General features: G+C 34.7%; 1 protein-coding gene across 2 annotated transcripts in view; it reads right to left on the bottom strand.

Moving 5' to 3' along the window:
- LOC149776992 (uncharacterized) overlaps nucleotides 1-24,914 on the bottom strand; it is a 113,173-nt gene that overhangs the window by 15,058 nt on the left and 73,201 nt on the right. For both annotated transcript variants that reach the window (XM_089941745.1, XM_089941744.1), the window contains 6 exons: nucleotides 21,042-21,189; nucleotides 19,069-19,131; nucleotides 15,159-15,354; nucleotides 13,540-13,580; nucleotides 9,935-10,124; nucleotides 2,526-3,145 (listed from right to left, as the gene is read on the bottom strand). In XM_089941745.1, the coding sequence (XP_089797871.1) occupies nucleotides 2,526-3,145; nucleotides 9,935-10,124; nucleotides 13,540-13,580; nucleotides 15,159-15,354; nucleotides 19,069-19,131; nucleotides 21,042-21,189 (1,258 nt within the window). The remainder of the gene's footprint in view (nucleotides 1-2,525; nucleotides 3,146-9,934; nucleotides 10,125-13,539; nucleotides 13,581-15,158; nucleotides 15,355-19,068; nucleotides 19,132-21,041; nucleotides 21,190-24,914) is intronic.

The following is a 24,914-nucleotide window of genomic DNA, read 5'->3' as shown; positions in this document are numbered from 1 at the left end:
TAACAAAATTTGTGAATACCAATCCCAAAGCAAAAACTTCATTTGTGAACAGATCAGATAATATCATCCAAGTTTTAATATTCTGAACAACTATTTTTAAAAATCTGAAACTGGCCTACAGTAACATTTTTATCATAATTTTTTCCTCTCAGAAATTTTTGCTACCTCCAGGATCCAGCCCAAAAATGTACTTATGGGAAATAACCTTTTCAAGATACTATTAAATTTAATTCCTCTTGTCACCACAAAGTGGATTCCCATATATCAGATGTTTATCAGATTAAGTTTGTGAGATCACACAAGTATTCTCAGGGAAACATTTTTTTTTAAATTTCAACAACAAACAAATTATCCATTACATTACCATTGGGTGAATTGTTAAGAGAAATAAGAAAGTAATGAGTATCTACCCTCTGTCTTTTTTACCCTTTGGAGGATATTATGATATGGGTCCAGATGTGAAGGATAAAACGAAACTTCTAATGACAACACCAGCAAGGAATAAATGCTAGTGACATATGATTATTATTAAGCCTAAAGACTAAAGAGACCACTCTAGATGCCTAAGTGGTTAGAACATCCACTTAGGATGCAGGAGGTCATGGGTTCAACCCCAGCCGAGTCATACCAAAGACCTATAAAAATGGTACTAACAGATGCCTCACTTGGCGCTCAACAGTAAGAAGTTAGTGTTAGGACTGGTCAGCCTGGTGTCAGGATAATATGACTGGGTGGGACATCCGCCTATATGACTGTGCCATGATGCCCCAGTGCTAGACATCACTATAAACTGCCACAATGCAGACATTGTAACAATATGACGAAAAAATCGATAAAGCTATGTTAAAAATCCAAATCTCACACACACACACACACACACACATAAATACTAAGAACAAACATATGGGATTTCCTTGGAATCAGGAAGCACATCATCTTGACATATTTAAATATTATGATGTTAACTGTATGATTGTTGTTGTTGTTGTTGGGTTTAACGCCATTTTTCAGCACGCGATTGGCTATACATGGCGGCCAGTATTAATGGTGGAGGAAGAACCCGGGAAAACCCGGGAAAGAACCACCGACCCGCGAGAAGCTACTGGCAAGCTTTTCCACATACCCACATTAGCCGAATCCAAGACTCGAACCCACGCAGACAGCGGTGAGATGGCAGTGATCCGTAACGAAGAACGCTTTAGACCACTCGGCCACTCGGGGCCCCGTTAACTGTATGAAGCAAAATCTTAAATTTAAGAACATCCAGTTTACGGATAGGAAACCAGCAGTAAAAATGGGAGGTAAATATTTTATTTTTGGAAGAGTTAATTCCCTGATACTTATTTACTGTCGACAGACAGAAAAGATTAATGTTTTTCATCTTTGCAGGAGGGCTAGATTCGGAAAGTAGTTAAATCAAAACATATTGAGTAGTTGTTGTTGTTGTTTTAGTGTTTAACGCCATTTTTCAGCACACGATAGGCTATACATGGCGGCCAGTATTAATGGTGGAGGAAGAACCCTGAAAAACCCAGGGAAGAACCACCGACCCACGAGAAAAACATATTGAGTAATGTATTCTACAAACAAATCTCAAGATTCACAGCCTCATCATTATGATCATTATCATTAGAGTTATTATAATCTCACCAGCATTATAATCTCTTAATTAAATCATCAACTATCAAGTTATGACAATAACTACAATATGGAAGACAACTCTTTGTAATTTTCTCTGCATTTAAACTTGAAGTCAACTCTTCATTACACTGAACTTCTAGGATAATCACAAATATAAGGAAGTTTTAGTTTAAAATTCAATTATCACCGACAAAATTTAGCCACAGACTCTTTGGGGTTATCAGTTCTACTATCTAAGCCGGCAAGATTTATGATTTTAGATCAAATAAAAAAATCTGGTGAAACACAAAACAACAAATCTAGCAAAAAAAAACTGCACTTTCAAGATGCAACATAGCTTTGTGCTTCCTAAACAAAAACAAAATCCAACAATAGTATCACTTCCCCATCTTTTCTGTTGAAAACATTTGAATTTGTTATGTCTTCTCATTCTGTTGAGTCAATACAGTAAACAAGACAGAGAGAGAGAGAGAGAGAGAGAGAGAGAGAGAGAGCATGAGAGAGAATAAGTTCAGCTATTCCAAAAGGCACATAACCAAGAAAAAAGCTAAAACATGTACAATCCATAAAATACCAAGCCAATTTTTTAAAATATAAACCAAACTCTTTTAAAAAGTTGAACACCTCCTCTGCTGGAATATCATCATGCGACACATAGCAAAGCAAAAAGGTTGCCTCTCTTAGTCACCTCTTATGAGATACAGGAGGGTGATATGGGCCTCTTCTACATGCCCCACCCCCTAGTCCACATGGGCGGGGAGGTAGAGAAAGCGACTGACTGTCTGACTATTGAATTGAAAACATGGTAACCATATGCTGCAACCAACTGATGCATAAATCATAAATGATAAACAAAAGGACACACAACACTGTCTGTCACTTACTTCTCCATCTTCATTTCTCTCAAAGTCATCCTGGAAGCCTTGTCGATCAGATTTGCTAGGTGAATGATCTGCTCCAAGGCATCTGTCATCTGCCGGAGTTGTAACATCAGAGGTGTATTTTCCACATCCTGGCCTGCAGGCTCCTCCAAATCTTCATCTTGCTTCAAGCCTTCAGTTTCATGAGAAATCTCATTCGAATCGTCTTCTGCTTTGGATGGAGTTACCTCCCTTGCCTGATTCTGATTTACCTCCACTGCTGGATAACTTTCTGTACGAGTTCTTCCTCCTGATTTAATTGGTGTAAAGGCACTATTTTGTGAAAAACCTAATCTGTCTCTGCTAAATGCACCTGGACTGAGTACAGAGGATTTATTTGATGACATGTTTATTTCAAATTCATAGTCACTGGCAGAAAGTGCACTTCTAACGACAGAGTTTGAGCCTGGCTCACAAGTTGCAGAATCTGTGGATAGTGACTGGTCAGCATCTGGAGAGTTGCTATTAGAGTCAGCAGTTGCAGAGGTGTCATTTTTAGCAGCCATCAGTACTTGGCACACTAGAGAATTGGCTGTTCTTTTGTCTGTACTAGTCTCCAATTCTCTGGACTCAAAACTCTCATTCTGAAAATATGTCAGAAATATTTAACACATAATGTATATTATTATCATCTAGGTAGAAACCATTTATTTCAGACTGAACATGCCTAATGTTATATTCCACTACCACATTCATAGTGGGGGCATATATATGTGATACTGTATATAGCTGAATATAACTGAAAAAAATGTTTCGTTCTACAATTTGGAAATTCAAAGTAATTGAATAATTTTTATTCATACATATGAAATATCTAAACCATTAAGACAGAAGAGCATTCATGGGCATGTAGACAGATCGGCATAGTAACTCAAACTGTCAATATAACAGATGAGCACTCATGGGCATGTATACAAACAGACATAGTAACTAAATATGTGTCAAGATGGCATATATGGACATTCAAGGGCATGAACATAAACAGGCATAGCAACTACACATGTCTCAATATGACATAGATGGGCATTCATGGGCATGCATACAGACAGACATAGTAACTAAATATGTGTCAAGATGGCATATATTGACATTCAAGGGCATAAACAGAGACATGCATAGCAACTAACTAGACATGTCTCAGGATGACACAGATGGGCATTCATGGGCATGTCAACAGACAGGCATAGTAATTACAGATTACTCAATATGACAGACAGACATGGAATTACATCATGCCTCTTCCATTTCTTCAGCCTTTAAAGGAAACTTCTTTAAAAAAAGGACTGTAACATGTTAAATGAAATATCTGCAATATTATTTGCAAATACAAGTACTGAAGAAAATAAATTAGCATGACACTGAGATCCCTAAGCTATAACTTATGTGGAAAAAAAAGCATCATTTATTCATATACAAAATACCCTAGTGTAAAGTCATATCCAACTGCAAACTGCATAGACCCAGATTTACCGTACATAATGCACCAGTAAACCTGGGTATGTGCACACTGTTAGAACTAATCAGTAGAACATCAAACCCTGATCTGCTGGCATTATGCAGTGGTAGAACAGGGTCTATATTGTCTGCAGTTGCACCTTACTTATATGCAAGTATATACAGCACCGTCGATGCTTTTTGATCTGGAAGTCTGGGCCTTATTTATACTTGGAATCAACTTAAATATTGATTATGTCATTGAAGTTGCTTCAAGTGCCAGTAACACAATGATTATGAGACATAATCAGCAAAATAAAAATATAGGTCACACAAACGTACAAAATAAAAATATAGGTCACGTAACTGTACAAATTTTTTTTCAATTAATACATCAACAAATTGTTATAACTAATGCAGTTCTTTCATATAATTTTTTCATTATTTTGTATGCATTTGTATGTGCTTGTATTCTCAGATTTTTCCAACATTAAATAAAAGAAAACAATTCACAGGCTGTGTAGCACACTTAAAATCTGTACTATTAAGTGTACTGTACTTATGCAAGCATAACATTTGTTCCTAAACAAAAGCAAAAACATTATAAGATTTTTGTTTATTCATCCACCTTTTAATAACATACCTCATTCTTCCAGATCACATTTTAGCCACAGGTCCATGAATGTTTGATTTACCAGTATTTTATCTGATGTGTTCAAGCCACTACTGGTACATCTTTTGCATTAATATAAATGATCCTAAAAAGGGATGTAATCAATATTAACAACTCAAATGCTCGATAAATGTTTATAAAATACCATTGATTAAGCACGTAATTATCATATATTCATAATACTGCCACGTATTCACTAAAGAATACCCATTCAAATTCCGAACAGAGATAGACTACTTATGGATCATCAATGATCTGGTTTTAGTTTTTCATTGCAGCTTAAAGCAAAATGTAATGTCAACACATTACCTGTATTCATTCTCAAAAAAGCTGCTCTTCTGGCATCTCTCTTTGATTATAAATGATGGACTGGTCTTTGGTTTCTGACAACAATCCAAGCCAGTTAACTATTTAAACCCTGATAATGGCTTTGCAATACCAGTAATCCCTTTCTGACAACAATCCAAACCAGTTAACTGTTTAAACCCCGATAGTGGATTTGCAATGCCAGTAACCCCTTAGATCTCAATCACTAATCATTTACCAGTTTTTTAATCTCAAGTGGATCATGAACAACAAGAAATGAAGCCATCTCTCTTCTTCTTTGTGTAAATTTGCTATAGTATTTCAATGATATATTTAAAAAAGATTAAACAAGTATTTTAATTTTCCCTTCGTGTGTGACTTTTCAACGTTTTGTTGTCAATATCATTATTTTTCTTTCTATTTCTCATTCCCTATTGGTAGCACCATTTCCCTATTGGTAAGCTAATTAATTTGATCTTGTCTGTCAGATCTTGCCCTCAGACAGGTGTGAGCTAGAATGACCTAGCCAAAGTTCTATGCATATTTAATTAGCATGTAAATTACACTGCATAATAATGTGATTCATGTGACAATGGATATCATGCTTAAAACTTGAATGAACTGCTTATTCCAAGTGTCAATTAATAATGGAATATAGCATTGCCTTAGTACATGAGAAAGATCACAATCATAAGGTAATTGAACAATACAGATAACAATTGCCCTGAAACCTCCCCCCATCTCTCTGAAGAAAAATGGGGGGGGGAAGCATGTTAGCATCAGTGACTGCAGTTTCCCAATTAATCTGGAATAGCATAGTAGTACCATTAATATTCATAAAACCAAAAGTTACTAGCAAAAAATAAGACAAATGGTGTTGATCTAGTTTTGTATTATACTCCATATCGACTTGTATATGAAGGGAGGTGTGTGTGTGTGTGAGAGATTTGGATTTTTAATGTAGCTTTAAAGAATTTTCAGTGATATTGCTAAGATATCTGCAGTGTCACAGTTTATAGTGATATCTAGCACTGAGGCATCATGTCACTGATATGTAGCATCATGTTCCACCCAGTGACATTATCCTGAAACCAGACCAACCAGTTCTAACACTAGCCTCTTAATGCTGAGTGCCTAGCAAGGTTATGATTTGGTCAGGATTAGAACAAGTGACCTCACGCATCCAAGGCAGATGCTCTAACTACTAGAATAATCGAAGCAGTGATGAAGGAGTGGATGTTCACAAAATTACTAGATTTGACTTTTACACCTCATCAACTTATTGACCTGAAAATACAGTATTCACAATCAAGATATAATGCAAAAACTTCACAAGAACATTGGAAATACAACTGATTTAGCATTGTGTCATCAGATGTCTCAAAGTCTTTACACCAAATCTGATACAAGGCATGAAAAATGATTATAATCACAAAATATTAAAATCATATTAATTTAACAGTTATCTATATTTAATTTATACTGTATGTTTTAAGTTTTGTCCATGACTGTAAGCTGAAAACATAATGTTTACATAGCTAATGTTTTTCCATGATTGAAAGTTGTAAACAGAATATTTACATATTATTTGACTTAAAGACCAGTCATAATTATAATTAGACTGGAGTGCTTCATATTATTTTATGATGCAGGTAAAGTAAAAATGTGCATAAATATGGATTTGATAAAAAAAATTCCTTCTTGTTCTATATTAGACTGTGGAAATCCATGAATTGAGTTGGCAGTTGAGATGCTGACATCAGATATAATTTGAGAGGAATTACTGACTTACAATATTCATAGAAATTACTAAAGTGTTCATTGACTTTTGGACTTGCATATTACTTCTGATTTTTTGTGAATTCATTCAAAGACATCTGGAGTTGCATCATTGTTTTATTATCAGGACATTCAAGTCGGCTGGAAATCATTCAGAACATTCTATATTTCTGGACTTGTGAAAGGGCATTTAGGATTCTTTTGGAATTTAATTTACAATATTGTATGACTTTAATTTTTACTTTATTAGAGAAATAAATTACTTATTGATATTACTTAAATTGTTGGTTTTACTTTCTTTCTGTTACATTGAGTCATATCAGTAACATACTGTCTAAATGTATGCAACAGGCAAGACAGGAAACTGAACACTTTATGGCACATATTTCAGTTATACATTAACACTGTGCCATAACGCAAGCTGAAAACAGGGGCCCCGAGTGGCTGAGTGGTCTAAAGCGCTATCCATTGCGGATCACTGCCATCTCACCTCTGTCTGCGCTGGTTTGAGTCTTGCATTCAGCCAATGTGGGTATGTGAGAAAGCTTGCCTGTAGCTTCTTGTGGGTTGGTGGTTCTTTCCTGGGTTTTCCTGGGTTCTTCCTCCACCATTAATACTGGCTGCCATGTATAGCCCATCGTGTGCTGAAAAATGGCGTTAAACCTCACAACAACAACAAGCTGAAAACAGAACCTATTATTAACTCAATACAGTTTTCAGAATTCAACAAAAAATCTCAATGCTGAGATCACTGCCACCAGTGGGGAAAAAACAGAAAAATACATCTAAAAAACTGCTGATCTTTCCAGAAATGAAAGGCATTGATTATCGCCTTCATTTTGATAAAGTTGATGTGGCAAGACATATCCTCTGACCCCCACATGCCGCTGGCAATCTTGAAGCCCAGCAACAGGACAAAAAGGACATTATTGACCTGCATGGTCATAGTGGCTGGATGGCATTCAATGGCCGGCAACACTAAATAAATCTCCACTGCAGCCTTCAAACAAAACCCTGCCCTCTCCACCATTGGGTCAGAGTAGGATAGATCAGGAGGATCTGCATGCTCATAGCACGGGATATCCTGATCTAACTCTGTATAGAACATTCCTATTGGTATTTTAAAGGCAGCATTGTCTTCATTATATAAGTCCCAGTACCAACCCATTGGGTAGCTCGTAAACAAAGAAGAAGGTGTATACATGGGACAGACTTGTTGTTGAAGGTACTGGTGTGGACTGTGTAAATGACTGTACAGACAGTTCAGTTTTTTTAAACAGTTTTACCACTGAAGTAATGATTTTTCATTAAGATCCTCTTACTAGCTACATCACAAGAGTGGAGAAATGGATGGATCACTCACTGAGATCCCCATTTGGTTCAATTACCAGCATAGATATATTAGTGGTAAAGTAGAAAGACCAATCAATAAAGGCCCTGTGGTGTTCTGGCACCAACTGTGGCATGTGAGTGGAAAAACAGAAGGATCTGTCACTAAGATCTCAACACGGTTCAATAACTACAACTCCATGGACTGGAATGATCTATGTTTGGATGGCAGAATATGTGACTAGAGCTGGACAGCTTTGTTAGCAGATAGGATGGTATTGTACAGTATCATTTCCTTAATTAATGGATCAAAAAGATCCATAATGAACCCCATGTTTGGGTAGCCCGGGAGGGGGGAGGGGCTTACTCCAAAAGGGCTGCCAAGAAAAATGGGGCATACTCCCCAATACTGTTATTATTTATGATAGAGTGATGGGCCTTGGGGCAACCTTTGCCCTGAATTGAGAAACTGTGTTGTTGCCTCCTGCACCAGGCAACACCTGCAACTCCAGCAATGATCTAGGCATTGGTATTGATGGCGAAACATCAGCACCTAGCTAATCGAGTTCCACTGAGGTTATCATAACTGGTGGCATTTTTCTATCTCAATTTCAGTGGTGGTGGTGGTGGTGAGGAAGGGGGACACAACAACACACCCAACTAAAATCACCAGTGATTCAGTTCTTGGATATTCAAAGACTGAAGAGGTGCACTAAGTGCAAGTGTGGTACAAGTCAATGTTGTCCATGTTATTAGCTTCCACATATTTGCATTTGGAACATTCAGTTGTTGTTGTTGTAGGGTTCAATGCCATTTTTCAGCAAAAGATAGTCTATACATGGCAAACAGCATAAATTGTGGAGGAAGAACCCAGGAAAACCCCAGAAAGAACCACAGACTTATGAGAAGCTACTAGCAAGCTTTCTCACATAACCACATTAGCCAAATCCGAGATTCAAACCCACGCAGACAAAGATGAGATGGCAGTGATCTGTAACAGTGAGTACTTAGACCACCTGGCCACTCAGGGCCCTGGAACATGTAGTCATAATTCTGTTAGATTCTGAAATGACAAAAGCATCTTAAGTTAATAAACTAATCACAAAAACATGTTAATGTCTCAAAAACAACACCTGTTACTAACAGTGTGAGTGAGAAGACATAGAAAACACAACTAACATAAAGCACAATATGCAACAACAATATTAAGTTGAAGCATATGGTCTGAAATGCAAAGTTTGCAAATGCAACAAAATCACATAAATATTGGCAAAAACGAAAAAATAATGTCTGCACTATATTTAGTGATCAACAGCGAAAGCTTAAATACAGCAACACCTGGCGGATGCAAGGGGAGGGAAATGGACATGGGTTATTGCCCTTTGTCTATAGGATGGAGACAGAAACGGTGGTCATTTTGATTTTGGAGGGTTGGATTCGGGAGGTGGTAAGTTTTATCTCTGATATTAAGGTGACTGGAGAAGGTAAACAAAGAGAAAGGATGTTATTCTATATAATGCCTGTTACTAAGGAATCAGACTGGGATCATGTTCTTTACAATTCTGGCCAATACTAAAAGGGCCAAAAGTGACTAATTAGTGTGGATTTGGGACTAAAAGTCTTAGAATAGGAAAGCAATGCAATAGCAGCAGATGCTGTATTACTGCCACTATAATTATGATTTTTTTAAATACAGCAATAATCATCAACCACTTGCTACATGCAAACATTTTCCAAAACACAGGTAAGACTTTAAATCAAACTATTTCTTCACATTCTGGCAAACAAATGTCGAAGCACATTGAAATTTGTCAGAATCTTCTCCGCTACAATATATGCATCAAGAATTTACCTTGAGTCCCGATTTCCTCTGGAGGTTGGAGAGCAGCATGTTCATTTTCTCCAATAGTTCTGCTACAGTGCCTGTCGAGCATGTGATCTCTGCTTGTTGTTTTGTTAACATCTGTGTGGCATGGGATTGCGTACTTGATAATTCTTCCTGTGTGCTTGACAATTCTTCTTGTGTGCTTTCCAGTGCTTCACTGAAAATTACAAAGACATTTGGAATGGTACAGAATCTGAAGCAGGAGGATTGTGTATGAAATTTGGTTTTCCCAGGAATACTACTAACCTCTTTCACCTGTTTTCGGTGATATTTAAGTGTAATAAATGATAATGTTATTGGAAGAAAGCCTTTTTAGCCTCAAACACATTATGTTCTGCATCCACGAAAAAATTTCTTCCGGACCCTCTAAGACCTGTACCCCTATCTAGATCTGAGTAATAAATGCACAAAAATGATATCAAGAGTACCCATTTTTGTCAAACCTACCATTTATTTATCTAGAAAAGACATACATAAAAGAAAGAAAAAAACATTTAACACTGGCATCAGTCAAACTGCAAACTGCATAGGTCCTTATCTCCTGTTGCAAAACGTACCAGCAGATCTGGGCCTACGCAGTTCATCTAAAATAAGAAAAAGAACAAGCAACATAGACTGTGATCTGCAGGCACATTATGCAATGGTTGATCAGATCCAAGTCTATGCTGTTTTCAGTTGTTGTTGTTGTTATGGGTTAAGCAGCATTTTTCAGCACATGATAGACTATACATGGCAGATAGTAAATTTGGTTGAGGAAGAACCCAGGAAAACCCCTGAAGAAGCACCAACCCATAGGAAGGCACTGATAAGCTTTCTTTCATATCCATGATGGCTGAGCCAAAGTCTTAAACCCATGCAGACAGATGTCAGTGATCTGTAAAGGAGAGTGTCTTAGACCACGCCGGCACCCAGGGCCCCATCTGCAGTTGAAGCCGACATATAGGCAAGTATTAGTCCTACAATGTAAGACGTATCACATGATATTTTTGTTTTTGTGCTATGTCTTACTGCCTAAATAATGGCCTTGACTGAAAAGGAACAAGAGGTAAAATTTTCAGGAACATCTCACACACTTGGCAGCGCATATTGACACTCTTCTACAAATTTAAATCTAATTGATTATACTTACTTTTTTGTGTTTATCTTGATGGAATCAAAACTCTGACAGTAGCAAATGGACACATTTTTATGATCCATTCAGCTGGTTGGAATGCAATGGAAGCCAAAACTGCAGAATCAGATTAGGTGGAAGAATGTTTTTTTTATGAAACAAATAAAAATATACAAACACTGAAGTGTCAAGATATCTTCATGTCGTTCAAGATATCATCCTTTCAGCCAATTTTTGCATTCCCAGCTTCCATCACATTCCAAACAACTGAAATGTAGGTCAGTGAAACTTGAAAACAGGTCCATTTGCTTTTGTGAGAATCTGAATTTATTGAAAAAAATATATCAAAGGAAGTTAAGTCCACCTAAATCAACATGACTTTAATTTGTGGAAAGGCTTCAATATGTGCTGCCAAGTTTGTGAGATAAACTTGAAAATTTGGTCATTAGTTCCAATGTAAGTCAACATTGGAACATGCTATACAACTTCATTATTTAGGCAGTAAGACGAAGCACTAAAGCATAAATATGTGATATGTCTTATATTGTATGCCTAAGGAAATTATATACAGTAATCTTTAAAAAAAATTATCATTGAACTTAATGTAGGGTGTGGATGGATACACAGCGTGTGAAACTTACCAAAATATCTTGCAAGCCGACAGGACAAGTAATCTGGATAATATGCTACTGGTCCTGTCCATAACCAAATAGTCCTACATTTCATCAAATAAATGGTGCTACATTTCATAAAACAAGATGAAATGAAGTCAATGACTCAATGGTAAATGCAACTACACATAATTATCAGCCTGCAGCATGATCATTTATATAATCAAACATAGAAAAATAAAGAAAAATACAAAATAAGATATTTATATCATATAGTGAAATTGATTAAATTTATTAAGTTCGGCTTAACATTCCCATTGGCTAATGACAGGATAATGATGCTTACTGTCAAGCTGATCCAGATCCAAACAGAACTCATCTAGAGGCTGTGCATTGGAATCTGTTGTTGCCATTGACGACCAGTCTGAATCAATTGGAAAAAAACCAGAATCCTCATCCACTGACTCATCATCAATGACAGCATCAGAACTAGACCCAGCCTCCAAAGATGAGGTCAGTGGAAAGGCAAGTTTCAGCAGTGAATTGCATTAACTGGAAAACACTATATTCACATCAGCTAACTGCTGCTGAACAGTTACCAGCTTTGTTATGGCCTTAACATGCATCCTGTTTTTATATTCCAAGTGAATCATGTAACCCAACTATTTAAAATGTTGCATTTATTTGACAGTGTCATATTGCCATTGACTAGTTCAGTGTGTCTGGTTTTTGGCTTCTGAGGTTTTTGAGGCATCCAAATACTTCTAATTGAAGTTGCAAGCATCTATTGAATGCAAGAACTACACTGGAGTTATTTATCTTCTCATAAGAACTAGATTTGTCATTGGTCATCAGAAAGAATTCCTGTTATTTGTTTTATCAGTTCTTTTTATATCATAATATATAGAACCTGAGCATATGTGTATATATATATATATATATATATATATATATATATATATATATATATATATATATATATATATATATATCCAACTGGTCAGATGAACTGGCTCAATTAAATCAGCTAGCTTCAGACCAGTGGGCTGTTGGATATTTCACACACTGTGTACATGTGCATAGATGGGCATACAGATCAACAGATACCAAACTGACTGCTATGTCAAGCTTTTACCAATTTGAGCTCAACAAAAACTGGACGAAAATTTTTGACTTTTAAAAAAAATATTTAGACTTTCAAACCAGCCTTTTATATCAATGCAAATCCTGTTGTATCCATGTTTATTCTAAGTGATAGGCTTTCAAAATTGTATCCAGCAACCATTCATGTATTCAGATAAGCTAGTCAGGACCACCAAGAGGTCAAAAAAGTTCCAATCTAATCGCACAGAATTAACATCAGGAAATCCTATCACAAAAATGGAAACAGATACAAGTGTTGCAATGAAATATTACAGGTCTTAAAATATGCAATATTCTAAAGAAATTATTCATTTTCATCCAATTTTAGCAATGTGGTGCTTCTATTAAACCTAGACAGGGGTACAAATCTCTAAGGGTCCTAAAGAAATCTAAAACATGTGCTATGCTTCTCTGAATTTCACCACTGCAATCAATTTCTTGCCTCACTCCACTTAATTCCACCAATGCGATCCCTTTCCTGCCTCATTCCACTTCATTCCACCACTGCAATCCATTTCTTGTCTCACTCCAATCAAGCACTGCAATCCATTTCTTGCCTCACTCTACTGAAAGAATGTTTTTTCATCCATCACAGCTGAGCTTGGCACGAAGCATCTCAAATCAAAAACCTAGACTTTAAGTTTTTGTCTTATGTCAGGATTGCAAAAGTATTTACATAAAAAAAATTATATTTTGTATAGCCATACCTTAGTCGCTGAATTTTAGCCTCTTTGACAGCACAGAGTTCCTATAACAGACAAATGAATACAGAAGTCATACAATTTTGTTCATTACGTAAAGATAAATGCATGATTCCAACTTTAGTTTGCTTTAAACTTCTATCCATAAATGTACATCATGCACATTCAAACAAATCACGCATATACAAATACAAAAAATCTCAAACCAGTCCCAGGTAAAGAATTAAAATTCTAGGACCATTGTCCACATCTATAATTATAGACCAATAAATCAGCCCCCAAACCTATATTGGCGTGTTGGTGGCTTGAGGCCTTATCTCACTTATTCATGAAACATCACAATTACTGCAGAGGACTTGTCAAAACATCAGTGCATATATGGACCATTTTAAGACTCATGACAAGATAACTGTCACAAGACAAATCTACATGCTAGAGTTACATTACCAATACAACCAAAATGCTTTTGAATGGGTGAAATTTGTATCTGATTGGTTGTTGTTGTTGTTGTTGTAGGGTTTAACGCCATTTTTCAGCACACGATAGGCTATACATGGCGGCCAGTATTAATGGTGGAAGAAGAACCCGGGAAAACCACGGAAAGAACCACCGACCCACGAAGAGCTACTGGAAAGCTTTCTCACATACCCACATTAGCCGAATCAGAGACTCGAACCCACACAGACAGAGGTGAGATGGCAGTGATCCGTAACGGAAAGCGCTTTAGACCACTCGGCCACTTGGGGCCCCCGTATCTGATTGGTCACTTGATACTGATGGAACAGCTGATTATACGCAAACATAGGCAATGGTTGGTAGGGGCTATGTGATTCAGGTGGATTTTCAACATATCAAAAATTTGCATTTCATACGGAAAAATGCTGCACAAATCTCAAGGACCCTATAACTATCCATAACTTAAGGAGTCATAAGATATAATGGTGTATGTCTAAAAACAGTTGATATCTGCACTACCATACTGCTGACAGATCTGTCCGCAATAACCGAAATGCTTTATGAAAATGTAAGATGAGACCACGAACAACCAACATACCATTACAGGTTCTGGAACTACTTTATCAGACTAATACAAGTCCAGTTATACTTTCAAGGAAACAATGCAAAATTACAAAAAGAAAAGAATTACTGCAGGCCTATATTTACAATCTTTGGTTATTTTTCCTTTTTGGAGCATGTCAAGAGAAGACTTTATTCCAGGATATGCATTTTATTTCAATTGGAGGCCATGTTATCTAAGCACTCCGAATCCAAAACTATTTAAAGATTGAATTCTAAACTACCTATTGTTTCAAGTTTTCCTTCTCTCAAATAATACACGAGATATGGCACCAAAGTATGCATAAAAACAACTAAAGGACATACAGTTTTCCTCACTATAAAAAATAAGGCATTCATAATGACAAAGTATTGTCTTTATGTATTCTCTTGCTTGTTTTAGCAAGGTCTTCACAACAAGCAGGTTCATTATTATATGGAAGTACTGTATATGTAATACAATGCACTTTTTTTGTTTTGAATGATAATGCAATTAAATCAAAATTTTGTTCCATTTAATAGCATTGCTTACATGGGCATTCTATTGTCAAAACATAAATGAAAATCACCCTCAATTCTAAATTTTCTTTGCGTAAATACTCCAGATCATCTGTTGCAGATTTTAAGGATGTCTCAAGATCTTTGATTTTCTCCATCTGGATCAAAATGACTTCACGTAGTTCAAATGTGTCACTTTCCAGTGTCTCAATGTCCTGCTCTCGCATCTCAAGTGTCCTCTGAAGGTTGGTCACAAGTAAATCATATCTGTGAAAAGACAGTACAAAATTTAATTAAAGGGCAAGGTCCAATATTCTCTAAATTTCTTAACTAAAGTGTTCACTCGAAGTATGCCAGTCAGTACACTTGAAGGGGAAAGCAAGAATCACCATGTTTCCTACTACACCAACAACAGGACTCATAACATTCTTGCCCCACTGGAGCATAATTTTTCTCCTATAAAGAGAAAATATCCCAACCCCTCTTGAAAGGGAATGGGGTTGTCAATGGAAGATGGGGAAAACAGACTTTCTTCAACCCCTTATCCCTACACTTGTCAAGACCTGACCACAGACTGCACATGGTTCCCATGCTTTTTTAACAAACAAATAAATTTCAAGGTCATTTCCTGGACCATTGTTGTTGTTGTTGTAGGGTTTAACGCCATTTTTCAGCACACGATAGGCTATATATGGTGGCCAGTATTAATGGTGGAGGAAGAACCCGGGAAAACCACGGAAAGAACCACCAACCCTCGAGAAGCTACTGGCAAGCTTTCTCACATACCCACATTGGCTGAATCCGAGACTCGAACCTACGCAGACAGAGGTGAGATGGCAGTGATCTGTAACGGAGAGCGCTTTAGACCACTCGGCCACTCGAGGCCCCTCCTGGACCATTACTGAATGAAAAAATCACATATTAGCTTATCAAACTTGCATCTGTTTTAAATGAAAAAATATTTATATCAAGAAATATCCCAAAACAGTCAGAAAGATGATCACACACTAAACCAAACTGTATCACAAGAAACAAGTTTGACTACTGTATATTGATACAAATCGACATGTAATGTCATTTCAGTTTATAGAACAAAATTTCTAAATGTACTTTGCTGAACTGCATTTATATGTTGGTATGAGTAAACAATAACATAATGAACATAAATTAGTTTTGTTTCCTTTCAAAGTGTCAATTCTAAAGAAATCAGAATAATCAGTTGTAAATCAAGAAAAAAATTGTATACATGTTATACAAAATAAATGTTTCCTATCAAAGTATAAAAAACAATAAATGCAAAGTATTAGTATCTTATCTTGTAAAGAAAAAAGTTTAAACCCTAAATTAAACTGTGCCAATAAGACCAAAACAAACATGATTTTTCAAACAACCTAACCTCCTCAACATGATCTGGTTAAAAATCCATCATTTAAAAAGGCTTATTTACAAAAGAATTGATTTAAATTTTGACAAAAGACCTTTAAAATTATATAAAAGTGCACAAAGAAGGACTGAATTTTGTGTAACATCAATATGTCTGCTTGTAATGTGATAAACCAGTACCCAAACCTGTACTGATACAAATAGGGGTTCATATCATTTCTTAACATATAATGCTAGAGACGACTATCTCCCATTTCTCCTGCAACCTATGGAACATCTGAAACCAATATTTCAAGCTACATGACACACTGTATTAGTTTAGGACCAATATCATGCTCCAAGATTCAACATTTTATACAACAAATTTGATTTTAATGAATGGCAGTCCATTCATTAATCTGGGTTTCCTCCGAATATTCCCACCCAATTATTCATATTTGGACATTTTTGTTGCGGTGTAGGGTCAGAGCCATATGCCTACTGAGCAATTGGAATTTTCTGCAACCACACAGTAAGTGGCATATGGTAGTCACTTACAGCAGGCCTAGCAAACGTAAATGATGTTGCATTAAGTCATACCTGCAGCAATTCAATAGGAAAATGATTATTTTCTCAGAAATTGCAAGTATTATAATCATTATGTCTTTAATCTGCTAACAGACTAGATGAAACTACAGCATAGATAAAACCTGATCTGGTAATCACCATCTTCATTGCTAGTCACATGACTACACAAATTTCAGCCTACAACATCATAAGTCCAATTCACGTTATATCAACAACAAACTTCTTTGTAATGTTGTTGTACAAAATTCAAATGTATTAAATGAAAGTCACACACCTTTTGTAAAAATAAGAAAGGGATTGTAATTCTGAACATATTTATTTTGAGAACAATGACCAGAAACCTGTCACCATTGCAGCAATCTGGACAGAGCCTGATTCATCAAGCTGAGAACACACATCAACATGTAAGGCATGTGACACAACTAAAACTAGGTAATTGTTATTGGAATAAATATATAGAGAATTTTATGTTCATTTGTTTTTTTTGTTTTTTATTAATTACAAACAGTATATGATTTTAACGAAATATTTCTTTATATTTTCTAAAACATATTAAACAGGTTATTATTGATATCACATGACTACTGGACTTTTAATGTGATGAATATGTGGGCTGTGAGATTTGTGTACTCATGCCAGTACCAATACAAATGGCAAGTACCAGATCACATTTCATCAATGCTTTAGTTTCATCACATCTGATGGCATATTAAAGACACAACATCCTTGCAATTTCTGAAGAAATAAATAATTTTCCTATTGATTTTATGCAGGTATAACTCAATATGACAGCATAAAAGTTTGCTAGGCCATCTGGTAAGCGGCTGTGCTTTCCATCCACTATGTTAGCTTATTGTGATCCTAAACTGGTTTTGATACCTTCCATGTAAGAAAAGATACAGATATCAAACAGTCTGTGAAATAACCAATCTACTAGACAAATCTGATCCACTGAGTATTTGGATTGACCATATAAAATATGTTTATGTAAGCATCCAAATGATCCCTACTACAACATCCGAATATTCTGGTCAGAACTTGATAAAGTTAACTCACAATCAGTTCAGTTATGTAATTGTTTCTGATGTAAAGTAGTGGCAGAACATTTCCCGGTTTTTCCTGACTTTTATAAATAGTTGCAAAATTCATGGACATTTTACGGTTGGGAAAAAATCATCGTTTCTCCCTAATTTTTCCCAAATACCCAGTAGCACGGAAACCCTTAACAGCAAAATGGACATCAGTCAATGCATATACATCCTGTACAGGCTAAGTAGGTGCACAGAGTGTCCCACTGGGCCCTTTTGTGCTAAAATAACTCAAAATTTGCCAGGACTATGGGGATTATCACTACATCAATATGGAATATAAGATTAACATGCCAAAATATGTCTTAAACAGAAAACTGAAGCAGTTTTCCATGAGTGAAACTGCACAATGCTATTGGGCACAGCCATCCAAGGAAAAGAGATATATCCCATAAGGGCCTATGAAGTGGGAGTCAGAATGGTCTTTCTGTTCTAAATGTCCTAGAACTTTCCATATGTCCTAGAACTTTCCATACTAATGGGAGTCAGGAATTATGAGTTTGGACTTGTGTCCAGAAGAGTCAGCATTACTGTTTTGACAGATATTGAGTTACCACTACTGTAAGAAGGCTTTTTTCATCATTTTTTGAGGGCTGGATTTTAGAGGATACAGAGAGTAATTCCTAACATTAATGTGATTGGGTAGCATTAACGTATTGGGTAATGGAAAAATGGATTACTGCATAAAAACGTGTGCAGTCATATGACATGCAAATTTGTCAGCTGTAGAAATTTGACCAATGAAAGAAACAGGGCTAGACATTAACATATGTCCTACAGCTGAAACTGAATGAATGATTAAAAAAATAAATAATAAAACAGTCCTGAAAATATTTATATGAACATTTCATTAATGTTTTAAGCAATGAATTCACTAAGTGAATCAAAATTTTACATAATAATAATTGCAGTTTTGATTGTTGCATACCTAACTTGTACTTACTTTCCAACAGTATCCTGTAAATCAGCAGTTCTCTCTTTGAATTCATTTTCCATTTCTTGCATTCTGAACAAAATATCAAAAGGAAAAGAAAACTATTTAGTGCACAAAAATTAAAACCTTTTCTTGTATAACAATATTTCAATATATAAAAGATAAGTGTTATTCCTAATTGAGATTTTGCCCAAATTAAACTTGTTTTTAATTGGTTTATTACAATGATTGATTTGAAATAAACTTCATATCCAGCCAGAACAGGCTGAATACTAAAGGTGTTAGATCACTGTCACTTCATTTAACATTTCAAACAAAAACATTCAGACATGATTTATAATGTTTTAGCTCATAAATTATTGAATGTTCCATTCTTATATATGACTTGTGGGCTGGTGTTTGATAAATATAATCCAGTAAACTATATTTTATAATTCTAAGATGCTAGACTGGTTAAAGAAAGCAGAACTAAATAACTGCCAATTAACTACTTGTGGGAAAGTTTCCAGCTGGTAGGGAACAACTCAGTTTTTCATTAATCAGTTATTCATTAATTGGTGGTTTCTGTATGTAAATCAAATTAACTCAACAATAACAAATTTAAACTAGAATTTTGTCAGAGATGGTTTTCATCTTAACATTTCTAGTGAAAGCAAACAAGATTTATGTAGAATATGGTGTAAAATGGCTTAAGATTGTTCAGTCTACTAAGTGAACCTTTATGAGTTTTACTCCTTCATTGTCAATTACCATGGAGAATTAAATCATGAAATGAATGTTTGTGAGATGAAAAGTGTTTTAGGCAATCTAATGAATTTCCCATTGTATTTTTCCCTGTCAGATGTGTAGAAACAAAGGCATTGGTAGAGCTCATTTCCCATTCTGCTCACATATTGCAAATTGCAGTGTGTGTGTGTGTGATTTGGATTTTTAACGTGCTTTAATACTTTTAGTTGTATAACTATGATGTCTGCATTATGGCAGTTTATAGTCATGTCTAGCACTGAGGCATCATGCCACAGACATGTAGTATCATGTCCCACCTAGTCACATTATCCTGACACCAGGCCGACCAGTCCTAACACTAACCTCTTAATGCTGAGTGCCTAACAAGACAACTGCTAGTACCATTTTGTATAAGTCTTTGATATTGGAGATTTTGCAGACTATTAAATGTTTTTAACAATTGCACAATTTCATTATTAGTTCTACAATCTAACCACACCATACATTGACAACACAGCCTAGTACGGATCTTACAACTGAAAATGTCTCTGCCTTTGATGTTGCAAACACCGACATTGGAAAAAGCTACTTTAACTATGTTGAACCATTAGCTAAAATACAAGAAAGACACACAAAAACACATTTAAAAAACTGAATAAAGGTCATCTGTACTAAACAATAAACAGTACATATCTCCCTAGTTATAACAAAATTCCATTATAACAAGGTATTGCTATGGACACCATGACCAAAAATAAATGGTAATGAAGGTCAAAAGAAAATAAGAAGTTGGTATTTTTTTAATTCCTTTTAAAAAACTATATTACTTGATAAAATTTAAATGCAAAACTATTACAAAGTGAAAAAATATAATTTATATAAACAAAATGATAACTGTAAGACTACTGTCTTATTACTATAGGTTTGACTGGCATTTTCAGTTTATCTCCCCCTACTTAGAACATTTTCCATTCTTCTTATACTGCAGCTAAGTACATAATACAGTTAGCAGTTATGAACCCCAATTAGGGCATTATAACAAGGAAAGGCTATACTCCTTGAATACATGTCACAATCACATACCAATATTTCAAGTGACTAGATTTAATACAGATTCATTACTAACAATACATAATCAATGGTGGTACACACATACACACATGCAGCATGAATGTTCTCCCTCTCTCTCACACACACACAAAGACACATACATACATTTTCCAGAAGAATCCATAAGGAAACGTATATGGACTTACCTTTTTCTGACCTTCTCTAGCTCTTTATCTTGGATTTGGAGTGAGGCTTGCAAAGTTTGTATTTCAAGGTAGGAGATTTGTTCATTTTCCTGTAGATCTTCCATTTGTTTTGCAATCTCTGCTTTGGAGCGTTGAGCCTCCCGAAGAGCTAAAGCCAAAACATACACGCATAAATCCAGCTTTTTACCAATTCAATTTGATTTATTATTCATATTCATCAGAGTCATCAAAATAAGTGGACATTGGCACATTTTGCTGTCAAGTGTCATAACTAATGCAGCTATTTTTCTACTGTTCAATCTCATCTCCATGGACTGGATGCTATCTACTGCAGCATGGTGCCCTTTACTCCAGGAAAAAGTGTCTGCTTCTTCACAACTTTCTGGTTGCTGATAATGACATAGTATGAATTCTATTTATGCTATGTGAATTTCATTGTCACGTTGTGAATTCTATTGATGCTGTACCCATTTTAGTGTGTCTCTGTGAATTCTGTTCATAGTATATCAATTTTATTGGGTCTCAGTGTGAATTATATTCATGCTACACCAATTTGGGTATGTATGTGTGAATTCTATTCAAGTTATATCTATTTTAGTGCATCTTGGTGTTAATTCTATTTTTGCTAAACCAACTTTTGTGTCTCAGTGTGAATTATATTCATGGTATTCCAGTTTTAGTGTGTCTCAATGTGAATTCTATACCAATTTTAGTGTGTATCATTGTGAATTCTATTCATACTATACCAATTTTATGGTGTATCATTGTGAATTCAATTAATGCTATACCAATTTTATTGTGTATCATTGTGAATTCTATTCATACTATACCAATTTTAGTGTGTATCATTGTGAATTATATTCATACTATACCAATTTTATGGTGTACCATTGTGAATTCAATTAATGCTATACCAATTTTATTGTGTATCATTGTGAATTCTATTCATACTATACCAATTTTAGTCTGTATCATTGTGAATTCTATTCATACTATACCAATTTTTTGTGTATCATTGTGAATTCTATTCATACTATACCAATTTTATGGTGTATCATTGTGAATTCAATTAATGCTATACCAATTTTATTGTGTATCATTGTGAATTCTATTCATACTATACCAATTTTAGTGTGTATCATTGTGAATTCTATTCATACTATACCAATTTTATTGTGTATCATTGTGAATTCAATTAATGCTATACAAATTTAAGTGCATCTCGATGTTAATTCTATTCATACTATACCAATTTTATTGTGTATCATTGTGAATTCTATTCATACTATACCAATTTTAGTGTGTATCATTGTGAATTCTATTCATACTATACCAATTTTATGGTGTATCATTGTGAATTCTATTCATACTATACAATTTTAGTGTCTCATTGTGAATTCTATTCATACTATACCAATTTTATTGTGTATCATTGTGAATTCTATTCATACTATACCAATTTTAGTGTGTATCATTGTGAATTCTATTCATACTATACCAATTTTAGTGTGTATCATTGTGAATTCTATTCATACTATACCAATTTTAGTGCATCTCACTGTGAATTCTATTCATACTATACCAATTTTATTGTGTATTATTGTGAATTCTATTCATACTATACCAATTTTAGTGTCTTATTGTGAATTCTATTCATACTATACCAATTTTAGTGTCTCATTGTGAATTCTATTCATACTATACCAATTTTATTGTGTATTATTGTGAATTCTATTTATACTATACCAATTTTATGGTGTATCATTGTGAATTCTATTCATACTATACCAATTTTAGTGTGTATCATTGTGAATTCTATTCATACTATACCAATTTTAGTGCATCTCATTGTGAATTCTATTCATACTATACCAATTTTAGTGTGCCTCATTGTGAATTCTATTCATACTATACCAATTTTAGTGTGTATCATTGTGAATTCTATTCATACTATGCCAATTTTATTGTGTATCATTGTGAATTCTATTCATACTATACCAATTTAAGTGCATCTCATTGTGAATTCTATTCATACTATACCAATTTTATTGTGTATCATTGTGAATTCTATTCATACTATACCAATTTTAGTGTGTATCAATGTGAATTCTATTCATACTATACCAATTTTAGTGCATCTCATTGTGAATTCTATTCATACTATACCAATTTTATTGTGTATCATTGTGAATTCTATTTATACTATACCAATTTTAGTGCGTCTCATTGTGAATTCTATTCATACTATACCAATTTTAGTGCGTCTCATTGTGAATTCTATTCATACTATACCAATTTTATGGTGTATCATTGTGAATTCTATTTATGCTATACCAATTTTAGTACATCTCAATGTTAATTCTATTCATAAAATACCAATTTTAGTATCATTGTGAATTCTATTAAAATTGACATGTTTAACAAGTAGGAAAATTTTAAATAAAAATGTATAATTTAATGCAACTCATGAAAATACATTTTTTTCTTTCAAATTATTTTCTGTTCTGGAATTTAATGGAGAGGAATTATGATAACAATTCACATACGAGTAATTTCCATTCCGCACAAAAGGTCTTCAAAATCTTTATATATTATGATGAAAGGTATTTTAAATATTTTTGTTCAAAATAATAATAATTACTTAAAGCAAATTATGCCCATTAGCGGTTATATATTACATGTACTAATCATTATAATATATATTAATTTATATTTAAAAAATACCTACCTACTTACCCAAATTTTAAAACAAATGCAATAGGAAACATTTTTTGGTGCGGGGCCTTTACCTACAAATCATACATGTACTATATAATCCTAGGATTCTATAATACATATATGATTTGTAGGTAAATTGTAAGCAATCATATAAGCCCCTGTGGATTTACCATCATGTCAAGGAACTTTACCTATCAATATATGTAAATATCAAGCCCGATTTGTATGTGATGTGATGTTCGGATAGGGTCAGGATGACCTGTCCATTTCCAGCTACAAATGTTTACTGTAAATAAATGTCCATCTAGTCATTTTTTCAACAGTAAAATTTTTCCCTCCACAGGCAAGTACCCAATATTGGCACTTCTTGGGATTTTTCTGGAGTGGTTTTAAAATGGAATACAAAAATACACCAGTTATATATTCACGATCTGAATATTGATGTTGAAAAGATCATATCAACAATGTTTTGTAACACAAAAATTTTTAGTTTCTCAGGTGCTGATGCAATTTCCCCAGCAAATCAGACCATATGTAATGTAGTACAAAAATGAATTTGTTTTTCCAACATCATGCAGCCATGTCTGTGAGTTATAAACAGGAGTGCTATTTTTAGCACTTATCACTATTGGTCAATCCCTGCTGTACCAATTTTAGAGCATCTCAGTCGGAATTCTATTAACACTACCAATTAATTGTGTTTCCTCATACTGCAAACCATGAATTTAAAGAATTCCAATCAGATTCTATGCCTGAACTATTCTGTCTACGAATAATATTCCAAAAAAACAGACAGTCACTGAAGCATAATAAGTAAGTCACTATGACCTCCTTTACACTGGGACAAGCATTATCCTCCATGTTTTCAGAACTGAACTACCTGACATAGTATTAGAGAAACTGAGCTAAATACACAACGATGCAAGCAACAACGCCATTAGAAAAGTGATATCGGCATCTACTTGTCAAATGTTAGCAGGCTACTTACAAAACCAAGAAATATTTAACCATATATGAAAATAAACCAGGCCATCTTGTCCGTGAAAGGCATATCAACATAAAGTTTGAAGTTAATCATTATATTCTACAAAACATTACACAAACTTATAGCCCAAAAAAATTTCATTAAGTGCTTTGTACCTTAATCAAAAGGTA

This window comes from Sinohyriopsis cumingii, chromosome 18, assembly GCF_028554795.1.
Source record: "Sinohyriopsis cumingii isolate HCF-2022 chromosome 18, ASM2855479v2, whole genome shotgun sequence".
In the NCBI taxonomy this organism is placed as follows: Eukaryota; Metazoa; Mollusca; class Bivalvia; order Unionida; family Unionidae; genus Sinohyriopsis; species Sinohyriopsis cumingii.
Note: the sequence above shows the minus strand (reverse complement) of the source record. Positions and strands in the feature narration are given on the sequence as shown.